Source organism: Thunnus albacares, chromosome 12 (assembly GCF_914725855.1).
Source record: "Thunnus albacares chromosome 12, fThuAlb1.1, whole genome shotgun sequence".
Classification (NCBI taxonomy): Eukaryota; Metazoa; Chordata; class Actinopteri; order Scombriformes; family Scombridae; genus Thunnus; species Thunnus albacares.
Window position 1 is genome coordinate 25258977 of NC_058117.1, and position 14632 is coordinate 25273608.

Below are 14632 nucleotides of genomic sequence, written 5' to 3' on the forward strand. Positions count from 1 at the left end.
GGGACTTTTAACCCACATGACGGTCATTTTCACTCTAGATGGACACTTGCTTTAACCGCAGGTAGGTCACATTTCTACTTTTCTGACTCTTCTTTCCCTCTGCAGTCCCTGAAAGGAAATTAAAAGATGCACATGAACATGGTACACTGTTAAAAAATTATCTCTTCTTAAGAAAAACTTGACAGTTCATGATGACATTACATTGTAAAAAAATGAGTCTCCTCTGTGACAAACTGCTTTCTTTACTAAACATTTGTTCAAGTCAATCATTTTGATGACTCACTTATGTATTTACACCTTATGTATTAATTTGCACTGGACTTTTTCCAAGTGTCCTTCACAGTCACCCCTTGTCTTGTCAGCTTCCATAAGGGAATACATGCACAAGTCTTTATGTGAGGCAGGGAGAAACAGAGAAGAGAGAGCTTTGTTTTTTCATTTTGTGTCTGAGTCGACTGACACCGAAGACTGGTTGGTTTTTGACAAGCTGAGGTCTTCTGTTGTTGTCTTGTTTTAGTCAGTGCTCCATCATCTGTGAACAGGACACAGATATATGTGTGTATGTGCATGATTACCTTATACATTATATTACATTCACAGCACAAAGACTAACCTTGTGAAGAAAACAGCAGTAGTTTCAGAAGAGATGACCTCCCAAATCAGACTGAGGCTGCTGCCGAGCGCCAAATGCTTGTTCGATGAGCCCGTTCAGGTGAAGGTGGCTGGGCTGAGGTCGAGGCAGGTGGTCACCATGAGGGCTAGATCGACCGATGAGAAGGGAGTGGCGTTCAGCTCCTCGGCCACCTACAAGGCTAATGGGAACGGGGAGGTCGATCTGGAGAGAGACCCCTCATTCAGCGGGAGTTACATTGGGGTTGAACCCATGGGTCTGCTGTGGTCGATGAGGGCGGACACCTTGCACAAATTGTTTCAAAAAAACAGATCACTAAACCCTCATGTGGTGAAGTTTTCTGTGCATGAGTTGGAGGGGGAGGGCAGGATGCTAGCAGAGGCGACTAATGAGAGGTTTCTAATTGGAGACGGGGTCAGCCGGGTCCCCGTCAAAGAGGGGAGCTTTCATGGAGTCCTGTTTACTCCTCCAGGTTAGTGGCTCACTACTTTCTGTCTTCATCATTGTCTAATTACAGCCTAATACTGTGTTTTGTCCTGCAATGTCTAATGAATGTGCAACAACGTTATTGACTTTCTTAGTTTCTGGGTTGGTCATCACAACATCAAAATATAAGAATAAAGATGTCATATTTTCTATGATCTATTGATATTATTGTGTGTGTTTCTGTCCAGGTGAAGGTCCGTTCCCCGCTGTGTTGGATCTGTGCACCTTCATGTCTGAGAAGAGAGCCTGTCTGTTGGCCAACAAAGGGTTTGTGGTTCTGGTTGTGTCGGTGTACAATGACAAGCCCAACAACGTCAAAGAGTTGCATCTGGACTATTTTAAAGAAGCAGTTGATTTCTTACAACAACAACCTAAGGTGAGCTGTATGAGTAATTGTTGCTTTTAAACACAGCAGCATAAAGTTACAAGCTTTTGATTTTGATGACACATTAGGTGGTCAGCAACTATTACTTTAGGATTTTAACTTTAGGATTTTAACTAAGTTAAGCAACAGTTAATTTGTTAGTGTTACAGATATCATCCGGCAGCACCAATGTAACAGCGAAAAACCAGAAATTCAGGAAAGAACAAATGAGGCTGGGAGATGTGGCCTATGGTATAATGAGAGGAAAACAGAGCTCACAGACATACAGCCACAGTCTCTGGTTAAACCATTGTCTCATGCTGCCTCTTACTGTTAGGAAGTACACATAGCAAGTTTAAGTCTTTGTCAAAACTGCAGATTCATGAGAGGCCAGATACTGAATACTACTACTGCATGTGTGATCACACTGTTAGTGGCATATGGAGCCATGACTAGTTGTGATGTCACAAATCCTGTTCATAAGTACACGCCTTAAACTCAGATTTAAGGTGAGCACAGATAAACTTTTCATTTTCAGCAGATGAATGTGAAAACAAACTCTGCACATCATTCTGCACAGTCAAGCTCAAACATCCAACTGAAGTAACAATAAGCAAAACACATTTTTTTAGTGGAGGGGGACTTTAATTTCTGCTTTCTGTTATTTCAGAAATGTGGTATTACACAGTTTTTTAAAAAACAATTTTGTCTAGTCAAATTGAGTGAACAGCTCAACATGTTGGCAAGTAAGGTAATGTTCTAGTAGTTAATATGATAAACATAAAAGTTAGCTTTTGTTTTTTCACAGGTGGGAAATAAAGGAGTTGGTATATTATCAAGATCAAAGGCTGGAGACATTGCACTTTCACTTGCTGCTTTTGTGCCAGGTGTTGAGGCAGTGGTGTGGATAAACGGCTGCAGTGCAAATGTGGCTATTCCTCTCTACTATAAGAAGAGCAAAATCCTCTCACCGCTGCTGATTGACCTCAGCAAGGCGATTCCCACTGAGTCAGGGGCCATCATAGGCAAGTATTGTACTAACAATCCTCTGGCAGAGGAGAACCAGGCCACCTTGGTCCCCATCGAAAAAGCCAAGGGACATTTTCTCTTTGTGGCTTCAGAGGACGACCTTAACTGGGACAGCAAGGCTTTCATGGACCAAATGGTGGAGAGACTGAAACGTCATGGGAAGGAGAACTTTGAAAGTGTGTGTTACCCTGGAGCGGGACATTACTTAGAGCCACCTTATGGACCCTACTGCCGCTCCAGCATCCATTACATCGCAGGCACAACAGTCATGTGGGGCGGTGAGCCCAGGTCCCACGCAGCAGCTGAAGTCCACATGTGGAAGAAGATCCAGGAGTTCCTCAGATCGCACCTGAGCTGTGAAGCTACGAAGACTAAAGCTAAGTTATAGATGCAAAAACCATGATAGGAAAGATTGAGCAACACAAAACAATCATGACATGATGACTGCCAATTAACTGCTGTATCATGAATAAAGATTGAATGTTTTTGATTATTAAAATGTAAAAACAAAATAGAAAATAGGAATTTGAGATTGAAATGACAAATTGATATCATGAAATGGCAGTTTGAGCATGGAAAGTGAAATCAAAAAGCCTGAAATGGCTACAAAAAAACCCTAATTGAAAAAAAGACAAAAGAAAAACAACTACACTGAAACAGCTTTAATTAAAAATTAATTTAAAAAATCATTAACACTGGACATGGGAAAGACAGCATAATGTGAGACGTTTTCAAAAGTTGGCGACACCTTCAAAATTTTTAAGTAGCCTTTCACCAAGTTAGTAGGAATTTGTCCGCTCTGACTGAAAATAGTCTTTTTGTAGACGTGGAAGTGTGGCTTGAAGCTGTGGAGGCACAGAAGCAAATAGCCAATCATTGTTGGTAAAACCCAGAGTAACACTACTTTAAAATAGGAATTACACACATTAATCCTGTTCAGTGCCATGCAGGGCTGGAGCCATTCCTAGAATTCAAAAGAAGAGTATCCACTCTTTTTTTTTTTTTTTTTTAAGTCATTTTCTTATATTTAAAATATAAATAGGTGGACTGTTATTTTTAAATTCTTTCTGTCTGTCAAATATCAATAAATTTGAAATTTTTGTAACATCATGTCTATAATCTTGCCTGAATTGGGACATCATATAGTACATGCCATTGTATGCCTGTTAGCTCTTACTGTATTCATGCATAAATATATCTTATTAATACTAATTTCCCTCTCACTGCTAGTGTTATTATTCCCTCAGGTTGTCTCACATAAAAAACTAAGACTACCTGAACAGTTGATTTTATTATCTTATTATTGTCAGACCTGTGACGTTACTCAGACGAAAGCCAAGTGATAGATTCAGTTAGGATGACAGGAAAGATTAGGAACACGTTACAAAATCACGATGTCATGGCTGCCAGTTAACCTAAGATAATTACACACGTTGAATGTTTTGTGATGAATTAATCTATTTAATGTTTGATTGACGACAGAAACATATTGAAAGGTTATGACTTGCTTATCACAACCTGGTTAAGGCTTTCTACATGTAAAAGTGAAAATAGAAAGATCATTTTAGTGCTTTAATAGAGTGTTTGGCATCTGTGGTGCCTGCTCAGTGTACAGTACGGTCATTGATTACCAACCAGTGCGTGCCATGAAAAAAATTAGAATTAAAGTCAAAACTTTATGAAAAAAGGGCAACTTTTCCCTCACTGGACACAAACAGCTTTAAAAGATAAACCAGATGTTCTAACTGTCAACTAATCCAACAAAAAGACCAAAACTGTCTTAATACTCTCTGACGTCCAATCCCAACCCCATCTGTCTAAAAACACTACACTTATGGAGTGTATTCTCCGTATTGCTGCAGCCAAATTCTGAACAGCTCAGCCTTCTTCCAGGAGTCTGTCAGTAGTCACTGTAGCCACAAGATGGAGATGTAAGCCTCTCCACTTCAGCATCCTCTCAGCACAGAGCAGACGCTGCCAGTGTTGCAAGAACAGGCTGCAAGTTTTTGGGAGACCACATAACTGTCCACATGTGATGGGAGCATTGTCCTCATACATACTAGTTACCCTGTTAAAAATGTAATATGTAATGTAACTAATTTAAATTCTTCATCAAAGTAATGTAACTTATTACATTTGATTACTTTTCTAACAGATATTTTAAACTGTGGCAATTAACTTACCTGTAGATGTTTCCTCAGCTTTGACATTGAGCATTTCGATGTTGACAGCATTTTCACCGCTGGTAAACAAGCTTTACACTGAACAGTAATGTTAGAGCCCTTTTCTGATTTCAGAAGAAAAAACACTGTTGAATTTCCAGTACTGAAAGGCGTTCTTGTCCGACGACACGGCCACCCGCCTCGACGTGGTTGGCTGGTCGCAGGCATGGTAGACTCAGGTTACTTGGTGCAATGAGCATTGATTTGATTGGCAGACGAGAGGTGGTGCAAATTCAAATGAGAGAATCAATCAAAAACAACGCTCAAAATTTGAGCACACACTGCCAAATGAACGGAGCCTGACTAGAAGTAGAGACAGCTCCTTGTAAGCCATCCTAACCTTGATGGTGTTGCAGTCAAACTTGTCCCAATGGCTTTGCTGACCTGTTTTGTTCAGAAATAGAAAGAAGGCATTCCTGCAACAGAATTAATGTTACATTCTACATATAAGCTATTTTTTAACAAAAAGAATATATTTGGATGTAACCCCTTTGTAATCACCAACACTTTGATTAGCAACTATAATTTAATGACATATTTTTTCTCAATAACTGTAATTGTAACAGATTACAATTACATTTATTTTGTAATTTAATTTTGTAATGGCGTTAAATGTGACTAATTACTCTGCGGATAAGTGAAGAGGGCTTTCATGACTGGAAGTAACCTCTTGCTGTCTTCTCATGCAAACACAAATCTCATCTGGAACACAGTTTTGATGTTTTTTTGTTTCTTTTTTATATATATACAGATACCATGCACCATCTTATGGTAAATATGTAAATATTTACTCCCATAGTCATTGATTTATTTTAATTTATCATTATCACTGTGTTCTGTGTAAATATCATTTTTGAAAAGTAACAATAGAAAAATAATTATGAAAAGTTTGTCCAAATGACTCTTTTTCAGATCATTTCCAATGTTTCAAACTCTCACATGGCAAAATCATGTTCTGCAAAATGTAGTGGACTGCTCTTGACTTGAAGAAAAGGTGATCTAACCATGAAACAGTTATAACATTTACCGTTTAAAGACATTATTATTAGGGGTCCAGGCAGCAAAACTGTGCTGGAGCCCTATAGTTTTTGTTCTCATTATTCTTTCTTTCCTCTTCTTCTTTATTTTTCTCCGCTAAAAGTGTTGGCATTCAGTCAAAATTCTTTCATCATTTTACCTCTCAAGTCGTCTGCATCTGGTCTTCTGCTCTAAAAATGTCAAATTTTGCGATTTTTTGCAATCTGCTTGGACCCTGGTTATTGCTTGCAGCTATATTTCTTTCTTTCTTCTTCTTATTTTTCTCCAAACGTCACCTAAATTGGCAGGTGGGTTGCAAATTCCACCCACTACTCAGGCACATAAAATGATACTCATTGACCTCAAAGTGGCGCTGAAACAATCAAGAAATGGTTTAGTCTGTAGTAAAAATTCTTTCATCATTTTAATCTCTCACTTCATCTGCATCTTTGCTGCAGTGGTCTCCTGCTCTTAAATTTTGTGTCTTTAATTTCAATTTTACATGAATGCTCATAAATCACAATTTGCTTAAGCTATTGTAACCTAACAAACCAAATGGATGCTTAGTCCAAGCTTTGCTACACAGTCCTGGGATATTCTGTCACTAGGGGGCGCAACACATGTGAAAGGTTTATATCTTGTAATTGGCTGCATGGATTTGTATGAAATTTGGTTTGCACGATCTAGCGTATTGACTCAGTCAATGCATAAAATTTGGTAATTATTGATTAAAGTGGGCATGGCTTATTACAAAAAAAATCTAGATTTCTGGACATTTCACATTCCAATCTTTAAAAAATCTAAATACAACTCCCTTCAGTGTCCTACAGAGCAGATTTTTTTTAGCACATCCACTGAATTGCGACAGAAGTTTGCCTCAGTGCCATGTATGGTCAATTCAGAAGTCCGTCACTCTATATTTTTCAAAATATGCAAAATCAATTAACATCTATATCTCCACAAGGCTTCATTCATATGTTACCAAAATTACCTTAGACATTCTTTGGATACCAGATATTACATGTTTCAAATGATGTTCAGATCGTTCAAATGATGAGTCTGCAGTGATATAAATTATCTTACTGTAATTTGTACTGTATGCACAACATTTTCTATTTCATCTCATTTTTCAACATATTTCACCAAAATATTTGACAATACACCTGAGAAACCCAGGTTGATGTGTGATTTTTTTCAGAGTTGTATCCCCAACAGGTAAATTGTCATGAATTTTTTAAAGTTTTATGACATCCCTCTAACTTCTGCTTGTGAGGTTGGTTTCAGGTTCAGATTCAAAGTCAGACAACTTTATTTATCCCATTTGGTTTCCTTTCTCAAGAGCTGCTGAGACAGCTGTGCTCTCCTGATGGTCTAGTAGTCTAAACACAAGCCTTATAACTGTAAGGTCACTGGTCTGCATCTAGACCGGCACCAAGCAAACTTCATGAAAATATCAGGAAACATTTCTCTGTTGATATCATGTGATTAGTCTTTCAAGTATGTATCTATAAATCTGTAATTTTGGTGAATATTTGAACTTCAGCTGCATTAAGACCCACAGACTTCCGTTGTATTCAACTTTGAGGTCGTGAAAACAAAAGACAGCCTGTTCACCAGCAGAGCCGATAATCCAGGGATTAAACTGTTGACTATGATACAGGGTTCAAATTCCTGGGTGGACAGGTCCTACTTGACAACAGTGTAGTAAGTCATGCATGTGATATGTTTTCAAGTGCTAATTGAGGTCACATTAAGTTGAAAATTGCCTACTGTGGCCTTGTGAAAATTTCTTTTTTTTTATTATTTTTCTCCACTAAAAGTGTTTGTGCAGAAAAAAACATAAGACCAAAAGTCACCCTAATAGGCAGGTGGGTTGCAAATTCCACCCACTACTCAAGCACATATAATGACATTCATTGACCTCACGGTGGCGCTGAAACAAACAAGTTTATGTTTTCACAATTATCTCGAAGATGGCTTGGCTTGTAGTCAAAGTTCTTTCATCATTTTAATCTCTCAAGTCGTTTGCGTCTTGTTTTCTGCTCTAAAAATGTCAGATTTTGTGATTTTTTTGCAATCTGCTTGGACCCCAGTTATTGCCACTTGTGACTATATTTATTATTGTTTTTATAAATTAATTTCTTACTTAACCTGGAAAGCCTCATTGAGATGACACTGACAATCTTTTTCAGTCGTGTCCTTGCCCAGAGTGGCGATGATCATTACTATTAACTAATGATCATTATTAACTATTATTAGGTTCTTTTCTTTTCATACGCACATTTTCTTAACTTTGTCATTTTTAATAAATATTATATAGTCTGTGTAAAGATCACTAAATGTTATTCACACAACTAATCAAGGAAGGGAATAGATAGATTGAAGACATTTATTGGGTTTATAATTCAATACATTTGATCCAATCATACATAACACAGCCAATATGACTTATACACATGTTGATGATGTTGATAGACAGAAGTTATAGCATTAAAAGTTTCATTCCTCACCATGTTGACCTTATGTACTGAAGGACTGAAGATGAGACCAGTTCAAGGAAACACAGGAGCGTTTACCAGGCTAAATAAAAACACAATCAAGCAAAATAAACATTACTTCACTAAAAACAACATACACAAAATAACACTGCACTATGAAATAAACACAAGTGCATATTTACTTGAAAAGCAGCATCAGGTCTACGCCCCCTTATTGGATATCAGTTATTGATTAATACACATGTGTGCAAACACACACTCCATCAGAAGTTTCTACAGCTGTTAAAGCCGACTGACAGCTGATCCAGATGTGATCAGCTGTCTCCGTCATCAGAAACGGACATCGCTTCACATGACGAGAGGAGAAGACGTCTCGTTTCCGCCTTTGGGACAATGGGTACACCCTTTGGATGGACGCATTGAACTTGACTTTGAATCGCTTCTTCTGCAGTCTTCACTTCCCGCAGAGTCAACGAGCGGAAACACAGACAGCGCCATTCTGCCATTGCAACCCACACTGTCGTCGGAGGGGGGATTACACCCGAGGGTTTAACGGGAGGCCTACGTTGTGCCAATGAACTTTCTAGTCTACAGGGAACAGTCGGACCCTCTGACCTCAGACCATATCAGGGGGTGGGGTGAAAACACCAGTTCCTGCATGTCAATAGTGTGTTTCGGCTGTGGCCGTTTACCGGAAAGTTGAGCCAGACTCAAGTTTTGGAGAAACACAATCAACGTCATCGCGGCTGAAGGCTGCGGTGGCCAATCACAGTTCCGAGAAACCTCATTTTTAACTGGAGAAAACAAGTCAAAGGAGAAACAAACCGCTGGACACTTTGAACTAGATTTGACACACCGGTGAGTTTATATTATATACTAATGTTTATGACAGATTCTTGTCTTAAAGCAACTCCAGGTGAAAGAGTTCTCAACTTTAAATCGATGAGTTAGATAAAAGTGGGGTTGATGAACTCAAACAATTTCTTAAAATAACCCCAATATCAAAGATATTGATAGATTGATAGACATTGATCGATTTTGTGTCTGTTATGGTGTATTTTCCAAAAAAAACGGGCCTTTATGGTTTACTTTGTCGCAGTCAAAGGAAGAAAGTTTCAGAAGAGATGACCTCCCAAATCAGACTGTTATTGCCTGTGGAATTTGATCTATGCATGACCTGGAGTTATATAAATGTGGTATGTCAGGCACCACCTGTGCACACATACATGAAATGTAGTCAAAAGCCAATTTTTTTGCTACATTTCAACGTACAAAAAGTCCAAATGGTTGCCAATTAAAAGAAACAAATTAGTGATACATTGGAAAACATTTCTCCCATCCAAACTTTGTTAATAAAACAGGGCTGATGGTAAACCCACTTCTATTTTCTCAGTAGTTCTTGGCAGCTCCGCTCAAAACTGCAGTTCTCTTTCACTGCTTCATAATTAAAGGATCACTTCACAATTTTTCGAGTCTGTCTAAATCAACAGGTGTCCATATGAACACTGAAAGAAGTTGTTCTGTAATTCACTGTAATCACTCATGTTCATACTGGCTATGCAACGATTGGTCAGTTAATCAACCATTAAATTCATTGGCAACTATTTGGGTAGTCAAAATTATCATTTTGAGTCAGAAAAAAATTCCAAATTGATTCCAGCTTCTTAAATGTGAATATTTTCTGGTTTCTTTAGGCCTCTATGACAGTAAGCAGCATATCTTTGTGGGTTGTTGACAAAACAAGACATTTGAGGATGTCATATTGGGCTTTGGGAAACATTTTTCACCTTTTTCTGACATTTTCTGGACCAAACTACTAATCGATTAATCAGGAAAATAATCGATAGATTAATCGATAATGTAAATAATCCATAGTTGCAGCCCTACTTCAAACGTGCTTTCAATGTAGCCTAAGTGATGGAGGCTAAAATCCACAGTGTGTCCACAGTCATTTTGTGCAAAAACGCATTTAAAAGTTGATCTGAAGCTTATATGAGGCTTCAGTAGTCTGAGTTAGTCATATCAAGTGGCTATCTGCCACATTTACAGTCTTTTTAGCATCAAATTTCCTCTTTGTGTTGATCTGCAGTTGAAGCACAGTAACAAAAAGAGGGACTTTGACACTTTGGACGACTGAAGCTTCATATTAGACTCAGATAAACTTTTAAATACATTTTTGCACAGACGGACTGTGGATTTTGTACATTGTAAGTGCATTATGAAGATCTTCTAATGGTCTGTATGAACAGGAGGAATGATTATGGGAAGAAAACCATGTGTCAGTGTTCATTTGGGCACCTGACAGTTGTTTTAAGACATACTATAAATAAATGTGAACTCGTCCTTCATGGGTTAATGATTGAAATGTCGTTCCAGATAAGAGCATTTTATGAATCAATAAGGGAAACTGCAGTGCTACAGCAGCAACCATTATATGGACATAACTGGTAGTTACGGGAGAAAAAAAAAGTGACGAGATTTACTGAACTAACAATTTGGACCATGCTCAGCTCTAAATATTTACAAGGACAATGTCTGGCTTTAATTTGTACCTGGTTAGTGCAAGTCTTGTTTATGTTTAATTATCTTTGTTCAGCTTTGTTGTCCTTGTGTATCTTCCTGCAGATTGTTGTGTGTAAGTACATTGAGAGCTACTAGAAACTGGAGACAAATTCTTTGTATGTGTCAACATACTTGGCCAATGAAGTTGATATGAGCCTTAAACTGTCCCTGTATGAACGTTGTTGCTAACAGTAGTTGGTGTTTGTGAATGAAACTCTGTGCAACTCAACACTTTTGCCAGCAGAGGGCACTCACCGGTCTTTAATTGTTTAAAATGTTTCAGTGTCTTTTTAAACTGCTGAGATCAAATTAAAAACATCAGAGGTGGAAAGTAATCGTACATTTACTTAAGTACAGCAGTTAAGTGCAGTTGAGGTACTTGTATTAGAGTATTTTTTATTATATGCGTCTTTATATTTTTAAAATTTCACTACTTTTCTTTGACAGCAACTGTTGCTTTCCAGATTAAGCTTTCACATACAAATTATAGGATCATCTTAAAAAATATGATGTATTACAGTATATAAAGTAGTTACATGTAGATGAATCAATGAAAATGATCCAATAATATCATGTACAGTGTATTATGATAATGTAATACTCTGCAAGGAGCCATGCTGCCATGAGTACTTTCACTTTTGATACTTTGTGTATATTTTGCTGCTAATACCTCTGTGGTTTTAAAATTTGAGTGCATGTTGATTGGTTGTTGGTGCATATATTGCTGTAAACCACTTATGTGTAAGTATCTCCTCCCTGTAAAAAAAAAAAAAAAAAAAAGTCTGTCTGAACAGACAGAGAAAAGAGTCCCAGCTAAAATCACAGTAATGTAATAATAATAATAAGACGAATATGTATTAAGATCTTTGCAGATGTGTTGGTTTTTTTAAGTGATAGTTTGGTGTTTTTTTAGTAAACGGTCAAAATTTAAGTGTAAGGTGAGTATTCTGGCATTTGCACCTGACGTGGTATTCATTGGCCTTGGATGACAGTTGTAATTAATTATATTAACCCACATACTACAATGTGTAAATACTGAATTCTAATAAAAGTCCTGCTTTTAAAATTCTACGCAAGTAAAAATGGAAGTATAACGTAGCTGTAATTGGAAATGTTCAAGTGAAGTAAAAATATCTCATTTAAATAGTACCTGAGTAAATGTTTATACTTACACTTTACACTTGAGCTGAACTTATACTTTCCGCGTCCACGAGGGTCCACTATGGTCTGCGTGGCCATCAGAGGGTGTAGACTCTGTGCAGACAGCCGCAAACCTGCAATTTGTTGTGTCCGCATGGTCACAAGATGTCTTCCTGTAGACGGCGATCTATTACACATGTGTGGAACGATCCCAGAAGGTAGTATAAACAGAACAACTACCCATCTGTGGTGTCCGCAGCTGTCCTTGTAGGCGTCCGCTTGGGAGTATAAATAAAGCTTTAGGGCGCTCAGAATGGGTTCTTATCACAGTTTCTGTTGTCGATTGTAGGGGTGTTTGTTTTGTTTTCCTGTTGAACATTGTCCTCATATGAGTCACTGAGAGAACTTTGGAGCCACAATCAAACCACCACCCACTCGTGATATGCAGGAGTTAAAACAAACGAACCCTCTGCACTGAAGCTAGTTGGCGGACTTCTATTCACACAACACGCTATTCATGTATTTAATGAACCAGACTCAAAATGAACCACATAGGTCAAGTATGCTGACACAGCCAAGGAATTTACAAGAACTTTACAGGGGATGAAATGAACATTTTCTGTTTAGGTTTTTTTATCAGACAGATGAGGAATGTGATTATGCCAATTTTTTGTCGAATTTCCCACAGAGCAAAGGCGAAACTTGTAGGATCTTTAGTTTCAGAAGAGATGGCTTCCCAAGTCAGACTGACGCTGCTGCCGAGTGCCAGATGTTTGTTCGATGAGCCCGTTCAGGTGAAGGTGGCCGGGCTGAGGTCGAGGCAGGTGGTCACCATGAAGGCCAGAGCAACTGACGAGAAGGGAGTGGAGTTCAGCTCCTCGGCCACCTACAGGGCTGATGGGAGCGGGGAGGTCGATCTGGAGAGAGACCCCTCACTCAGTGGGAGTTACGTTGGGGTTGAACCCATGGGTCTGCTGTGGTCGATGAGGGCAGACACCTTGCATAAAAGGTTTCAAAAAAACAGGTCACTAAACCCTCATGTGGTGAAGTTCTCTGTTCATGAGGTAGAGGGGGAGGGCAGCGTGCTGGCAGAGGCGACCAATGAGAGGCTTTTAATTGGAGACGGCGTCACCCGGCTTCCTATTAAAGAGGGGAATATCCGTGGAGTCCTGTTTACTCCTCCAGGTTGGTTTATTCCTCTGTTGTGTTCTGAATGGTTTAATTATTAATTTAAAGCAAAATGCTGAAATTATTTTAACTTTATTTTTATAAATAAATCCCAAGGAGAGGCCAAAGTCAACACTCAGTCTATCCTACTAATAACGCGTCTTAATACCAAGCAGCCACAACCTTGGCTTGAAATTGAAGCCAATGTGGAGGTCCCTTGAAGTGCAATACCACTGACGGTCGCCAGACAGACAGTTTCAAAAAAACTTCTCTCTAGAAATACTAGGGCAATTTGGAAATTATTGCTCCGTTAATAAGATTTGAAGACTTATATTAGCTTTGACGTCTGCCGTGTGGGCATTGATTGGCAGCTGTGATTGCCAGTTGGCTCACCTGCTGCTCTCCCCGGCTTCGGGACTCACACTGAGTCGGACTATTGTCACAATATTTCGATAAGTTTAATGTTACTTGATAATGATATCTATTCTGTTAGTAAGCTAGTGTTAGCTTCATTCCAAGGTGGCATGAAAGGCAACACCCTGCACTCCTTATTTGGAAGGTTCTGGCTCCAAATAGAAAAGATGACCAGAAGCTGCAACTTTGGGCTTTATACATTGTTCATTGCAAGTCTTTATGAAATCCTGCTGCTTCTCTTCCTCTGGTAAGAAAACATAGACCCTACAGATGCATGCTAGTCTGGTACCTGCCTATCTACCTCTATAACCTGAGGTGCCCATAATAGTACCCAGTAATTAAAGTAAACAAATAACTAATAAGAGAGAATACTATTGAATTCTAGTCCAAATAAATTGAGAGCAACCAAGCACTCCAAACAAATACTAATAAATATTATTAATAAAACAACAAACAAACTAATAAATAACCTCATACACTTCGCATTCTCAGAATCATGGAACATATTTTACTCTGTTTTGCTGGATTCACATGTTGAAATAAATAAATTGGTTGTGTTCAACTCTTAATATCCAAATCCAAATTCATGGACCTTTTATCTATTTTATGCTGTTTTTGGATGATAATGGAGTGTTAAACTATGTTTATCAGGCAGCAAATCATTGTCTGTCACTTTGGCAAAATGAAACATTTTGTAACTTAACTAACTTTTACTTTAGTTACCTTTAATTTCTGTACTTTGTTTTTATGAATATTACAATAATTTTGTGTTCCGTGTATCTTCTGGTTCAGGAGAAGGTCCGTTCCCTGCTGTTTTGGATCTGTACACTTTTGGGGGAGGTTTGTCAGAGAAAAGAGCCGCTCTGCTGGCCAGTAGAGGATTTGTGGTTCTGACTGTAGCGCTCTACGGCCATGATGACATGGCAAAGAACATCAAGGAGGTCCATCTGGACTATTTTGAAGAGGCCATACAACTTTTAAGAAAACAAGATAAGGTGAGTTGTTTGAAGTAATTGCTATGTATTGTAGTAATTAATCTAAAAAGCTTGATTTTCTGGGGACACAGATGGTAGTTTGTTACTGAGGTGAGCCAATGTCCAAA

At 38.4% G+C, this 14632-nt stretch overlaps 2 protein-coding genes and 1 long non-coding RNA gene across 4 annotated transcripts in view; 2 read left to right on the top strand and 1 right to left on the bottom strand.

The window, feature by feature from the left end:
• On the top strand, positions 1-9463 carry LOC122994409 (acyl-coenzyme A thioesterase 1-like). Its single transcript, XM_044369097.1, has 4 exons — positions 1-61; positions 601-1103; positions 1306-1493; positions 2290-9463. Exons 1-4 carry the CDS (start codon positions 39-41, stop codon positions 2896-2898), a joined length of 1323 nt encoding a protein of 440 aa, XP_044225032.1. The 5' UTR covers positions 1-38; the 3' UTR covers positions 2899-9463.
• Positions 8125-12626, bottom strand: LOC122994424. Its single transcript, XR_006406597.1, has 2 exons — positions 11982-12626; positions 8125-8329 (listed from the first exon to the last, which is right to left on the bottom strand). It is a non-coding gene; the product is annotated as an uncharacterized LOC122994424 (long non-coding RNA).
• The window catches only part of LOC122994412 (acyl-coenzyme A thioesterase 1-like), a 20466-nt gene continuing 14344 nt past the window's right edge, over positions 8511-14632 (top strand). Inside the window, exons 1-3 of one of the 2 annotated variants that reach the window (XM_044369101.1) lie at positions 8511-9105; positions 12638-13134; positions 14323-14525. In XM_044369101.1, the coding sequence (XP_044225036.1) occupies positions 12678-13134; positions 14323-14525 (660 nt within the window). In that variant the 5' untranslated portion in view covers positions 8511-9105; positions 12638-12677. The remainder of the gene's footprint in view (positions 9106-12637; positions 13135-14322; positions 14526-14632) is intronic. The other variant, XM_044369100.1, reaches the window with a different exon arrangement.